At 51.9% G+C, this 15,023-nt stretch overlaps 1 protein-coding gene and 1 long non-coding RNA gene across 3 annotated transcripts in view; one reads left to right on the top strand and one right to left on the bottom strand.

Annotated features, from left to right (window-relative positions):
* Positions 1-15,023, top strand: part of LOC134945340 (uncharacterized) — a 171,285-nt gene that overhangs the window by 6,439 nt on the left and 149,823 nt on the right. The gene's annotated exons all lie outside the window — the stretch shown is intronic.
* Positions 11,692-15,023, bottom strand: part of LOC134945337 (cytochrome P450 2W1-like) — an 88,976-nt gene continuing 85,644 nt past the window's right edge. The window contains exons 8-9 of the mRNA XM_063934541.1: positions 13,264-13,405; positions 11,692-12,104 (exon numbers count right to left, since the gene is read on the bottom strand). Of these exons, the coding sequence (XP_063790611.1) occupies positions 11,917-12,104; positions 13,264-13,405 (330 nt within the window). The 3' untranslated portion in view covers positions 11,692-11,916. The remainder of the gene's footprint in view (positions 12,105-13,263; positions 13,406-15,023) is intronic.

Here is a 15,023-nt window from a genome sequence, read left to right as displayed (position 1 = left end):
CCATCCCTACTCTGAGCTTTTCCAGTGTCACCCCAAACAACCTCTCTTTAGTTTCAATCTTTAGCTGTGCACATGTCGCTTACAGTTGCCAACTTCTGTGCGCTAAATTCCTCCCAATCTGTGGCTCTGTGAAAGTCATTTGTGAAGGGGATACCCCTGTAAGTCCAGCTTCAGTGTACTTTACTGGGGTAGAACAGATGGAATACATTACCAAGGATATTTCCATTTCCAACCGTCAGTAAGCATATTGGAGTGTGAGTTTGCAGTCAGTAAATTGCCTGTGCATCGCTTGCTGTGATGATGCAGATTTATATCGAGTATATATTCATACCCAGTGGTCGAAGTGTAATTTTTGAAGTGGGGGAATGGAAAAATGTCAGGGTTAGCGAATGGAAGGTGCACAGCAAAAATAGGGGTGTGGCTTCATTGGGAAGGGGCATGGCCACAGAATAGTACAAATTCACATTACACCGCACAGTAGTGTCTGTCAGTCACATTACACCACACAGTAGTATCCCTTGTGCACATTACACCAGGTAGAGCCCCCTATACCACACAGGAAATACAAAAACACAGGGGGAAAAAAATGATTTTTGCCTTTTGCATTATTTGTCATTTTTGCTCCTTATATTAATGCCCCTTACACATTATGTCACACACCGTAATGCCCATTCCACATTATGCCACACATTACGCCATACACTATAATGCCCATTATGCCACATACAGTTATGCAGAAAACATGCAGCATCACTTTATGAATAGACAGCTGCCAACGATTATCTCCATATAAGGGACAGATTTCGGATGTAGAGTTTGGATGCTGATCCGTCAACTGGCTGCACAGTATATCTCCTTACCAGCAGTATAATAGGAATGTACAATATATGTATACCACCGAGACAATTATTAAGAAAGATCAGCAAAGACTGACAGTAAAATGTGAAAAAAAAATTAATCTTACATACTGTACATAAACACAGGCTGTAAACCAGGCATGGGTAAGCAGCAAGGCTGAAGTGGAACTACAAGTCCTAGCATGCCCTGCCGGCTAAGAAGCAGCCTGCAATTTGAGCCCAGATGCTAGATTGTCTCCAGCAAAGGAAAGCAGACAGATTGGATGGTGCAGGAGCAGGACAGATGGACGTACAGCACACACTGAGGAAAAGGCTTACCTATCGCTGCTTCCGGGAGCCTGTGGCCAACGCAGGTAACAGCAGACTCCGGGAAGGCTGAATGCTGCAGCCACGCATGCCAAGATGCTCTGGCAGTCCAGGATCTCAGCTTCCGGTGTGACGGCGGTGGGGGTTGGACGGACTCGCTGCGGCCTAAGTTTGCCGCACACAGGTAGGGTTACCATAATTTCCCTTTTACCATGGATTACACAGGTTCTGTGGCTGATTAAAACCAGCTGAAATGTAGGCTTGAAGTCAGCCTGCCACAGAACCTTGGTAATCCATGAGCATCCCAGGTAAAAGGGATAATATGGTCACTCTAACACAGGGGGACTGGGCTAGCCGGCTCCTGGAGCAGTGCTGGGCGCTGAGGTCTGGGAGCTTTGCTCCCAGTGCCCCAGTGCCACAAGTAGGCAGAGCAGAGCCGCTGCAGACAGAGCTTGTCAGCGCGGCTGGGGACCGGGAGCGCGTCAGCCCTGACCAGTGCTTGAAGTGGCGGTATGCCAGCCATACCATTGTGTACCGCCCCACTTCGAGCACTGTTCATACCGAGTAAAGTGATTACTTTATTGAACACCAACAGAAAGTTTCCCGGAAGCTGAGTTTAAAGGAAAATTGGAAGAAAAGCATCAAAAGTTGGTGTTTGGTCAACTGTATACTGAAGAACTCAAGATTCTGCATGCATTGTCTAGTGATGTACAAATGAAAGTTGTTTTATTGAATGTATTTAACATACCATACATATGAAAATCACCTCAGTGGCCATACCATCCTCTTGAGTAATTGGGTCATGCATTGTTTACATAGTGCAATCACCCATCTTTGTCACTTGGAATCATTTTGAAAGGGATATTTGATGCTTAAAACAATTTATTTCTTAGCTACAAAAATCAGTATAAATGAATCCAAAATGGCTGCAAAAACTAGTTACTCATAATATAACTAGGTGCTTCATTGCGCCCTACGGGCGCTCTTCACACCGTCGTAGGGGGCTACGCCCCCTTCTTTGTGTGGTTGAATATATGATTATATGGAGTATTACCTGCAGTCCTACGGTTGTCAGAGGTAAAATATTGCGCAATGTAAGGGCAGCGGATGGTGATGGGGGCGTTGCCTCTTGCTACGGCGTGAACAGCGGCTGCAAGGCCCGATGTAGAGAATGTAGCGGGTGTGTGGGGGAGAGTGTCTGTAGATGCTGCAGGTGGAGGGGCGAATGGGGAAGGGAGTTGGGAGGTGCTGCGGGTGGGGTTGGGCGGGGGAGTGGGGTCCGGAGGTGCTATGGGTGGGGGAAGGGGTGGGGAACGGACAGTTGCGGGTGGGGGGTCGTGGGTGGGGAAGGGACAGTTGCGGGGGTTGCTGTGGTGTGGGGGAGGGTGTCTGTAGATGGATGTGCGGATGGGTGAGGGGGCTGCGGGTGGTGGAGGGGCAGGTGCAGGGGTGCGTAGATGCTGCAGGTGGGGTTGGGAGGTGCCATGTGGGGGGGGGGAGAAGCATGGGTGGTGCAGGTGGGGTGGGGGACGGGGTCCAAGGGCGGTAGGGGAGGGGCAGTTGTGGGTGTTCCGAGGGTGGGGGAGGGGTGGATGGCACGGGTGGGGAAGGGAGGGGTGTGGGGTTTGCTGCCGTGTGGGGGTGTCTGTAGATGCTACGGGTGGTAGGGGGTTGATGGGGGTGGCACAGATGGGTGAGGGGGTTGGGAGGTGCTGGATAGGGGGGGGGAGGCTGCGAATGGGAGAGTGGATTTGGGGGCGGTGTGAATAGTGGAGGAGAGGGGGTGTGGTGGGGGAGGGGCAGGTGCAGGGCTGTTGGGGATGGAGTAAGGGTTCCGAAGGTGCTGAGGGTGGAGAAGGGGTTGATTGCTGGGGTGCGGTGGATGGTGGAGGGGTCCGGAGGTGCTGCGGGTGGAGAAGGGGCTGATTATGGGGGTGTGGTGGATGGTGGAGGGGGTCCGGAGGTGCTGCGGGTGGTGGAGGGGCAGGTGTGGGGGTGCGTGTAGGAGAGGTGGGGTGCTGCAGGTGGGGTAGGGGTTTGGGAGAAGCCGTGTGGGGGGGGGGGAGCATGGGTGGTGCGGGTGGAAGAGGGGCAGTTGCGGTGGTGTGGCGGATGGGGAGGGGGTCTGGAAGTGCCGTTGGTGGTGGAGGCGCAGTTGTGGGGGTGCGTGGATGCCACGGGTGGGGGAGGGGGGGTGCTGCTGGTGGGGTAGGGTTTGGGAGGTGCCGTGTGGGGTGGGAGAAGAATGGGTGGTGCGGGTGGAAGAGAGGCAGGTGGGGTGGTTTGGCAGATGGGGGCGGGGGTCTGGAAGTGCTGCGGGTGGTGGAGGCGCAGTTGTGGGGTAGCAGTGGGTGGGGGACGGGGTCCTATACACACAGCATGATACTGGTCTGTACAGCATGGACATATACAGACACAGCGACTGCACTCCTGTCTGCACTCACCACTTGTGGCTGGACTGGGCCCAGGCATTCCCATTCCTCACACAGCTGCAGAATGCTGTACACCGCCGACAACTCCTCCTCCGCTCCTCGTGTCGTTATCCACAGAAGGCCCTGAGAGAGTCACCTCCTCACACAGCAGCACGTTGGGGTCGGCGGCCGCAGCCTCTTCCGCTCCCCGGCGCCTCCGTCAGGTGGACAGTGGACCGGCATCCCCCGATGCAGCGTGCTCTGGTCCCCCGCCGGAGCCTCCTCCAATCCCAGTCCAGTAAAAAGGTAGTGAAGCAGGAGCGTGGCGGCCTCCAGTGGCAGGCGCCCATAGGCAGCTGCCTAATGCTGGCGCCAGGCCTGACACTGAGCAGTCCCCCAGGCAGCATGGCGCCTGGAGACCTGCTGGGAGGGGAGCGACTTTATGTGGAGCTGGGGGCAAGAGTGGCATGAGGCTGGGCGCCTGCACACAGACAGGTGCGGGTGACGGGGATGTGGAAGTGGACGGGGTTGCGGCGTTGTGCTGACGGCGTGTGGCGGTACAGTGTGGGCCGGGTGTATGAGAGAGGTTGTGGGGCGGGCGGCAGCGGTCTGTGCGGCCGTGGTGCATGCGGCGTGTTGCCGTTACTGTGTGTCCGCGTCTGCAAGGTGATGCAGACATGGGGCGGCAGGGAGGGGACGTAGAGACGCGGGGTGGCAGGGAGGGGACGCAGAGACGCGGGGGCGGCAGGGAGGGGACGCAGAGACGCGGGGCGGCAGGGAGGGGACGCAGAGACGTAGAGCGGCAGGAAGGGGACGCAGAGACGCAGAACAGGGACGCAGAGACACAGGGTGGGGACCCAGAGACGCGGGGTGGCAGGGCGGGGACGCAGAGGCGCAGGGCGGGGACGCAGAGACGCAAGGAGGGGACGCAGAGATGCAAGGAGGGGACGCAGAGACGCAAGGAGGGGACGCAGAGACACAGGGTGGGGACCCAGAGACGCGGGGCAGCAGGGTGGGGACACAGAGACGCAGGGCGGGGACGCAGAGACGCAAGGAGGGGACGCAGAGACGCAAGGAGGGGACGCAGAGCGGCAGGGAGGGGACGCAGAGACGCAGGGACGGGGACGCAGAGACGCAGGGAGGGGACGCAGAGAGGCGGGAGGCAGAGATGCGGGCGGTAGGGAGGGGATGCAGAGAGGCTGGGTGGCAGGGAGGGGACGCAGAGACGTGGGGCGGCAGGGAGGGGACGCAGAGACGCGGGGCGGCAGGGAGGGGACGCAGAGACGCGGGGCGGCAGGGAGGGGATGCAGAGAGGCGGGGTGGCAGGGAGGGGATGCAGAGAGGCGAGGTGGCAGGGAGGGGATGCAGAGAGGCGGGGCGGCAGGGAGGGTGCGCAGACACGCGGGGCGGTAGGGAGGGGATGCAGCGACGCGGGGCGGCAGGGAGGGGGACGCAGAGACGCAGGGAGGGGGATGCAGAGATGTGGGTGGCAGGGAGGGGATGCAGAGAGGTGGGGTGGCAGGGAGGGGATGCAGAGACGCGGGACGCAGAGATGCGGGCGGTAGGGAGGGGATGCAGAGAGGCGGGGTGGCAGGGAGGGGACACAGACGCGGGGCGGCAGGGAGCGGACGCAAAGATGCGGGCGGTAGGGAGGGGATGCAGAGAGGTGGGCCGGCAGGGAGAGGAGGCAGAGACGTGGGGCGGCAGGGAGGGGATGCAGAGATGCGGTGCGGCAGGGAGGGGATGCAGAGAGGTGGGGCGGCAGGGAGGGGATGCAGAGATGCGGGGCGGCAGGGAGGGGACGCAGAGAGGTGGGGCGGCAGGGAGGGGATAGAGAGACTCAGGTCAGCAGGGAGGGGACGCAGAGATTTGGGTCAGCAGGGAGGGGACGCAGAGAGGCGGGGCGGCAGGGAGGGGACGCAGAGAGGCGGGCGGCAGGGAGCAGATAGAGAGACGCGGGTCAGCAGGGAGGGGACGCAGAGATTTGGGTCAGCAGGGAGAGGACGCAGAGAGGCAGGGAGGGGACGCAAAGAGGCTGGGCGGCAGAGAGGGGACGCAGAGACGCGGTGCTGCCTATGTACTCTCTCTCATCTGTGAGGTTGGGGCAGCGTCCACAGTACCAGGTGTACTGTCCCGCATCTCAGGCTTGTGCAGCCGGCAGGCCAGTCCCTGTGGTGTGCAGTCCGGGTCTCTGGGGATGGTGGGAGGCAGCGTTGTCTTAGGTGTGCGGAGGAGGCGGCGGGTGTCTGTACGCGGAGCTCCACCCAGCCCTGTGACCAGTGGCGTAAGTTCGTCCTAGACGCCCGGAGGCAATATAAATACAGGTGCCCCCCTATATAGAGGCAAAAAAATAAAATTTTATATATATATATATATATACACATACACACACACCACACCAATATTGATCCTGCAGGCTATATATATATAGGCAGAATGAGGGGTCATTGTATATATGAGGCGGGATGAGGCAGAATGGGGGTCATTGTATATATGACAAAAATGCAGATTTATTAAACGGGCATTGAAACGTTGCACTACTTCAATTGGTGTCAGTGTGCAAATCATTGGAGTGCCGCAACACCTCTATTTTGCTAAACTACTTTGCTGTGAGGGCACCCAATGTATTAGTCTATTATGTGGCTGTGCCAGACCCCTACCTCTATCTATATATACAAACATACATACAGTATACTGGCAGTGCACTTATACAGGGAGAAAGGGAGCATAGATGGATACCTTGTGTAGTGAAAGAAGGCTCTTCTCTCCTCCCCAATTACCGGAGGCAGAGCGCAATTAGGAAGTGGAATCCAAGGCAAGCGTGGTACCAGCTCTTAAACACCGCCTCGCATGTGTGTCCATCCATACCGTCCCCCCCTTCCCCACAGCAGCGGGGCAACGGTAGCAGCAGCTCCTCTCCTACCTCCCACAGCAGGCGCGCACCAGCGTACTCTCCTGGGGTTTGCGCTGTAGTGGCGGCTTACAGGAATGAGTCAGTTCAGTGACGTAACTAGAAATTTTTCTCCCCCAAGCCAAAAAATTATTTCCCCCCCCCCCCTCCATAATTGGCAGTATAGGGTGTGTGGCTTCGTTGGGATGGGCGTGGCTTACCATAAAGGGGCGTGACATTGCAGGAAAAGACTGCGTTATACCCCAGTTTTCCAACCTGCACGCCCAGACGGGAAAGAAAAATAATCCTGATTCATGCCCCTTACATTATTTGTAATTTTTCCTCCTTATAGTAATGCCCAGTATACATTATGCCACATACTGCAGTGGCCCTTAGATATTATGCCACACACAATAATGCACATGACACAATATGCACACACCATAATGCCCCAGACACATTATGCCACACACCGTAATGCCCCCGACACATTATGACAGGAATCGCAATGCCCGTTATACATTATGCTACACACTGCAATGCCCCTGATACATTATACCACACACCGTAATGCCTGTGACACATTATGACAGGAATCACAATGCCCATTATACATTATGCTACACAATGCAATGCCCTTGATACATTATAGCACATACAATGTCTTTGACACAGTATAACACACACCACAATGAGCCTGAGACATTATACCACATATCACAATGCCCGCGATATAGTATACCATACACCGTAATGCCCGACACATTATGACACACACCGCAATGTCCGTGATACATTATGCCACACACCGTAATGCCCATTACACATTAAGTTCTACAGTAAGGCTTCTAATTACTTTTAAATTACCTGCTCGTTGCCAGGGGTTTCATGCTCTTGGTTCCATGCACGGTGCCAGGGGTTTTCATGCTCAGGGTGTCATGCTTGTTGCCAGGGGTTTCATGCACTGGGTGTCATGCTCGTTGCCAGCGGTTCCATGCACGGTGCCAGGGGATTTCATGCTCAGGGTGTCATGCTCGTTGCCAGGGGGTTCATGCACTGGGTGTCATGCTCGTTGCTAGGGGGTAGTGCTTGTTGCTAGGGCCGTGCTCCCAGTGCCACATATGCCCCCAGTGCCAGATATTCCCCCACAGTGTCAGGTATATGCCTCCAGTGCCAGGTACATGCCCCCAGTGCCAAATATACCCCCCCTCCAGTGCCACATATGCCCCCTCAGTGCCTGCTCCCCCCAGTGCCAAATATTCCACCACAGTGCCACATATGCCCCCTCAGTGCCTACTCCCCCACAGTGCCAGCTATATGCCCCCAGTGCCTGATATTCCTCCACAGTGCCAGGCATATGCCCCCAGTGCCAGATATTCCCCCCACAGGGCCAGGTATATGCCCCCAGTGCCAGATCTTCCCCCACAGTGCCAGGTGTATGCCCCCAGTGCCAGATATTCCCCCACAGGGCCAGGTATATGCCCCCAGTGCCAGATCTTCCCCCCACAGTGCCAGGTATATGCCCCCAGTGCCAGATATTCCCCCACAGGGCCAGGTATATGCACCCAGTGCCAGGTATATGCCCCCAGTGCCAGATATTCCCCCACAGGGCCAGGTATATGCCCCCAGTGCCAGATCTTCCCCCACAGTGCCAGGTATATGCCCCCAGTGCCAAATATATCCCTCTCCCAAGTGCCACATATGCCCCCCGCCCCAGTGCCAGGTATATGCCCCCCCAGTGCCAGGTATATGCCCCCCAGTGCCAGGTCTTCCCCCACAGTGCCAGGTATATGCCCCCCAGTGCCAGGTGTATGCCCCCCAGTGCCAGGTCTTCACCCCCAGTGCCAGGTATATGCCCCCCAGTGCCAGGTATATGCCCCCCAGTGCCAGGTCTTCCCCCACAGTGCCATGTATATGCCCCCCAGTGCCAGGTATATGCCCCCCAGTGCCAGGTCTTCCCCCCCAGTGCCAGGTATATGCCCCCCAGTGCCAGGTATATGCCCCCCAGTGCCAGGTCTCCCCCCCTCGTGCCAGGTATATGCCCCCCAGTGCCAGGTATATGCCCCCAGTGCCTGCCCCCCCCCCCTTGTGTTGGAGGGACACGGAGCGCATAGAGCGTCTCTCCTGTGTCCCTCCCTGGCTCTCTCCCCCGGCTGGTCTAATACAGGAAGTGCCGGTTCGTGAGCCAATCAGAGCTCACGAACGGCACTTCCTGTATTAGACCGCCGGGGGAGAGAGCCAGGGAGGGACACAGGAGAGACGCTCTATGCGCTCCGTGTCCCTCCAACACAGCAGGGAGGGAGACCGCAGATTGACATGCGGACGCTCGTCCGCATGTCAATCTGTGTAAAGTCAGTGGGCGCTGCGAGGCGCCCTCTTCAGGTTAGGAGCCCGGCGGCAGCCGACTCCGCTGCCTCCGGGACTTCCGCCCCTGCCTGTGACTCCACCCAGCGTTAGAACTGCAGGCACAAGGCAAATATATAGGAGATATATATATATATATAGGAGATACACACACACACACACACACACACACACACACACACACACACACACACACACACTGGGGGCAGTGTATATTTGGCCCTGGTGGGGGGGGGCAATGTATATTTGGCACAGTGTTGGCATTGTATATCTGGCACAGTGTCGGCTTTGTATAGCTGGCACAGTGTCGGCATTGTATAGCTGGCACAGGGGGCCAATGTATATCTGGCACAGTGTGGGTATTGTATATCTGGGCCTGTGGGGGCAATTGTATAGCTGGCACTGTGGGGGCAATTGTATAGCTGGCACTGTGGGGGCAATTGTACAGCTGGCACTGTGGGGGCAATTGTACAGCTGGCACTGTGGGGGCAGTGTATAGCTGGCACTGTGGGGGCAATTGTACAGCTGGCACTGTGGGGGCAATTGTACAGCTGGCACTGTGGGGGCAATTGTACAGCTGGCACTGTGGGGGCAATTGTACAGCTGGCACTGTGGGGGCAATTGTATAGCTGGCACTGTGGGGGCAATTGTATAGGTGGCACTGTGGGGGGCAGTGTATAGCTGGCACTGTGGGGGCATTGCATGCAGGAGGTGGTGCTGGGGTTGTGGGGAGGGGGGTTTAGGTGGTGTGCGGCTCGACGGCGGGTCCCGCGGCTGCATGCTGAAGGATAGTGCTGGGGTTGTGGGGAGGGGAGGATGTGTGCTGTGCGGCTCGTCTGTTCAGCTGATCCTGGCCAGCTTGTCCTGGAGCGGATGGCGGGTCCCGGGCAGCTTGTCATGGAGCGGACGGCGGGTCCCGGGCAGCGTGTCGTGGAGTGGACGGCGGGTCCCGGGCAGCGTGTCGTGGAGCGGACGGCGGGCCCCAGCCAACGCGTTGTGGAGCGGCTGCATGCAAGAGGTGGGGTGCTGGGGTTGTGGGGGAGGGGGGGATCGGTGGTGTGCGGCTCGTCCGTGGTGCAGACGGCGGGTCCCGGTCAGCCTGTGTGTGCCGCGGCTGCATGCAGGAGGTGGTGCTGGAGTTGTGGGGAGGGGGGGGGGAATAGCTGGTGTGGGGTGAGGGTGTCGTGTGTGTGTTTTCGTCCATTGTGCGGACGTCGTCTCTGGGGCTGCTGGCTGCCTCTGGGGAATGGGGGGTGCGGGTGTCATTGGGGTGTAAACCTAGGGAGGGGTGCATGGTTACCAGGCACTGTGCTGCGTCCGGCCACTGGTGGGTTGTCTGTGGAGATGGTATCCGGATTCTGTGGCTGCACTGCTGCTCCCGTTAGTGGTGTGCTGAAACTTCCCCCAGGCCTGTGACTCCACCCAGCGTTAGAGGGCCAGGCACAGACAAGGCAAATATATAGGAGATGTTAACTAACTAACTAACTAACTAACTAACTAACTCTCACACTCTCTCTCTCTCTCTCTCTCTCTCTCGGGTATATTTACTAAAGTGTGGGATTTATAGAAGTGGAGATGTTGCCCATAGCTATTATTTTCTAAAAGGTGCAAGACAAATGCTACGTAAAATGTGATTGGTTGCAATGGTCAACATCTCCACTTCTGTAAACTTCTGGAGGGGCATTTCCAAATGTTTGATTTTAGAGACTTTGTGGCCAGCCCATGACGGATTCATAGTTAGCATGTAACAAGCTATAGTCTGCCCCAAACAAAGTGCAGTTTATGTAATACAGGACTTCAGACCTATGTAGGGGCAATGATCACAGGAAGCCACTCACCAGATTCTTTATCTAGTGCGATGACTGAGCACTCAGATCCACAGATGCACACACACAGCAAACTTGGTAGAAAAAAATCTGCTGCCATTGGGCATGTGCAGCAGCTCCATTCCTTTTTACTGCATATAGTGGTCACTGTACAGGCTGTGGGGAATGGGGGGTTTTCCGGTCAGCTGGAACCCCACCCCTGCATTTTCCTTTGCATGTCGCACCTGTACAACTTTGTCCTATCACACTATGTGAAGAATTTAGATATTCATCACTGTGCTTGCATAGGGCCTTTAATATAAAGATGTTCCAAATGGTTGGACTTGTTGATTGTCACTATACTCTAGATGCCACTACCTCAGATAGGCAAGTGTGCCAGCCGCACATTATTCAACAATGGCCACTTCCTTCAGCAAAAGATCTGCATATACAACATAATACTACAGCTGTAAAAATGAAAATAAACAATGTTGGTAATGTAATTAGTAATTTTGGATTCTGACTTCCTTATTGCTCTCTCTCTTATTCCTATGTTCTTCTTTGACTGTCACAGTCAGAGGCAGAAAATCTAGTGCGGATGTGCCAGCATACCCTTCTATACTCAGGCTTAAGTGGTATGCTGGATCTTGTAGTTCCAAGCTGGCAATCCACATATTGTCTAACTCAGATATATTACTAAGTATGTAAATGGCAAAAGTATAGACTATCTGCCTGCACTGATAGCAAAACTTCTCTGTGCACTTACCTTTTACCACACTTGGTACACTGACAGCTATAAACATGTTCTTTATATTGTTCCATAAAACTCTGTATATAACTCTAACAAATGTATTTTACATTTGTGCTGGCACAGACAGACAGGTAGCCAGCAAACAGACTTTACTCATTTGCTGTGATCATGCTCTGAGCCTTGCCAGATGAATGAATTTAACTGATGGGGTAAATTTCATAAACGTTATTACAGTTTAAAAGGAATGGCGTTTTTGTATTGTAGGACTCAAAAACGATGCTTTGAAATTGACAATCTGACACATACAGTATATGAAATCTGCTACAGCAAGCAATGTATTAGGTTTGTTAAGCCTCAGTATGATGCACAGAAGTAGAAAAAAATCAGTCATGACACAATTATAAGGTTCATTAGTGCCCAGTGTTGGCAGGATGAAAGCTATATGGCATAACTGCCAACAGCTAGACTAGGTAGCATCTTAAAGTCCCAATGCTAAGTGCCCACATTATCACCATAACATATTTGCCACTGTCTACTGCAATGGAGTGGCGCAAACTTTGTAACTCTTCGGTCTCAAGGTGAAGAATGAGTCTGCAGTGAGGTTTAGGTCATCCCTGTCCACTCCTGGTGGGGGCGTGAAGGTAAACTTCTGAAGCATGCCAGTGAAGAAGATAAATAGCTCCATTCTGGCCAGGCTCTCTCCAGCACACACCCTGCGCCCTGTATGGTAATAAACATAGTATGAGAGCAAAGATGCACATTCAAGAATGCAAATAGAGAGTTTTAGAATACAGTGCATGTCTATGGAGGCACTAGTCTATGATGGAACTCCTTGAACAGGGGAACAGGACACCAGTTAAGTAAGTATTGTAGCTTGAAATTCTTACCTCCACCCAAATCTGTTGGGTGAATTTCTTCATTTTTGGGTTCTATATGATGAAAAACATTTGTACTCAACATAAACCACCAGCATTTTTTTAACTTTTCTTTTAAAGAATCCAAAAGACTAGATTAAATTAGCCGCAGGAAAATTACCATGGGCTAATTGATCTACTGGGGATATTCAATTATAGCCCGCGGGAGCCCGCAGGCTGCACATATCCAAATGCTCTGATTGCAGGTGCCGTGAACGTTAACGCAAAGCTCCTAGAACTTATCCTGGATACTATGGGTTAAAGGGTCAGATGTATTAAGCCTGGAGACGACATAAATAAGTGATAAAGCGGTGACAGGTGCAAGGTGCAAGGTGATAACGCACCAGCCAATCAGCTCATATCTGTCAATTTAACTATTGGAGCTGATTGGCTGGTGTGTTATCACCTTGCACTAATCACCGCTTTATCAATTCTTTATGCCTTCTCCAGGCTTAATACATCTGCCCCAAAGTGCATTAGCGGGTAATTTACGATGCAATGAAGCGGGTCTGTGATTGAATAGCCTCATGTATTAAAACCCAAGGCTATCACCCTTTTCCCGGCATGGAAAATTACTGCATCTGATTGAATCTGACCCAAGGAGTGAAACATTCATTAAAAAATGGAAGGCTGATCTTTTGCTGACCAATCTACTGCAACTTTCTTAAAAGCAAAATACGGTGGCATATTTCCACAAACCCCATTACCAATGACATTTGGACAGCTAAAGCAAAGTGACAAACTGATTATAGTACTTAACTGTATACTCAATATAAAATCAGTTTTATTCTGTGTTATGATGTGTTATAAAGAGGGAGAACAATTTATCACAATCGTCATGTTACTGAATACTACAGTACCACCATGCAGGCAAGATCAGAAGTGTTTTGCCCCAGTGAACGTACAATTCTTCTCCAATCCTGGTAATGATAATAATAATTATTTGCTGCACGGTAGTTACTCACCTCTGGAGAAAGCATAGAATGAATCTCTCTTCAAAAAATTTCCATCAGCATCCAGAAAATGATTAGGGTTAAACTCCCAGGGGGTCTCCCATTCTTTTTCATCATAAAGGATCGATGTGATAAGTGGAACCACCATGGTACCCTATTAATAGTCATGGTTAGGTCTCATTATAATACTTTTGACTGGTCATCTCATTTTCAATAGTACATTCCTTATGAATTTTTAATTGTTTCTTCTTATCATGCCTTTTCCGCCATCTCTCATAATGCATGGCATTATATAGAAAGTAGATTAAAAAATACATTCAATAAAGAATCTACTCTCTTATACAAAAGCTGTTGCTTAACATTGTAGTTTTACAATAATTAAGTGACACAGTCCTCTATTTATTTCCCAGCAGGACCAAACATAATGTGATTAATGTTTAGAAGGACAATATAATTACGGAGAAGACTGAGCACTATCCTGCAGTAGAGATTGGACTGTAGCAGCTAGACCCTAGGGTTACCCAAAGCTCTAAGTACTATATCATAAAACAAGTGGTTGGCTCTGCTTTTAGTTCAACTTAAGTGGATATGGTTTAGTATTACAACGTATTTGTCAGCTTGGACTGAATATGTGGATTTGATTCTGCCAAACTAGATTTATGCTGGCAGTAGCAGAGCTGCTGAGTCTAGCGAACCTCCATTTTCATCATTCACCCCCACAATGAGGTTTGGGCTTTTGCTGAAGGTTTTGACCCTCTGCCATGCATCCATGTGTGGTGTGCCTGTGAGACAGAAGGATTGTCAACAAAGCAAGTCTGGTACACAAATGGACTGTGGATAAGCCAGGAGGATTGACAGATGGGAAAATCAGAACATAGAACAAGCTGGATTGGAACCAAATGGACAGGTACAGTACAGAGCCAAAACAGTACACAAGAGGAACACCAATAACTAAGTTAGCTCATGAGCACAGGAAATTAACAGGTTTCAAGATATGTGTAACCAGGAATCTGGAAACCAGGAATGCTGGTGCACTGGTTGTGAGCCCAATACGCTGACACAGATCTGTGCATAGACTGTTTTTAATTACTCTAGCATGTGTGAATGGTCTGGGCTCTATACTGTCATTCATCATCTGTCAGCAGCAGAGACAGGCAGACTAAAAAACTTCCAATCTCTTTAAATATTCAAGAGAGCTGTGCTCCCATCCCTAGAGTGCATTTCAGCAGGTACAGTACATGAAGACAATAGAGAAAGGCAGAGAGAAGACCACATTGCACAACGCTGGACAGGACCTCCTTGAATGGTTTATGTGAAACTTCTTGAGAACATGTGATGTGTAGATTTCACTGACTTTAACATAACTGCATTCCTCAACTCTTCTTGTCCATCTGTAATTGAAGAATCCCTTTTGACACAGGATATTCCAAAATCTGCTTCACTTAATATTATTCCTGTTCTGTTATGAAAGATGGAGGAGAGCCAATGGAAGAAACATGATTAATCAATAATGGTTCTAAAGAGATATAAAACAAATTAGGTATTTATAAAGAACCCGGCAAGTCCAACCTAAAAGTCACAGGAATAATTCTCTGAGGCTGCCAAAAACTCTTTAGTATCAGGAGGAAGAGAAGTCCACTAATAGTTTGTGGATGTTATATATTGTGTTTTCATGTGTTGCCATCCTTAAAGTACTAGTTTTATAGTTAGAACTTTCTATCTCCAATAGAGTTGATTTACAACAGAAGCCTCTTTTCAAGTTTTCCTGAATG

Source organism: Pseudophryne corroboree, chromosome 7 (assembly GCF_028390025.1).
Source record: "Pseudophryne corroboree isolate aPseCor3 chromosome 7, aPseCor3.hap2, whole genome shotgun sequence".
NCBI classification, from domain to species: domain Eukaryota; kingdom Metazoa; phylum Chordata; class Amphibia; order Anura; family Myobatrachidae; genus Pseudophryne; species Pseudophryne corroboree.
This window is presented reverse-complemented; position numbering and strand designations above follow the sequence as displayed.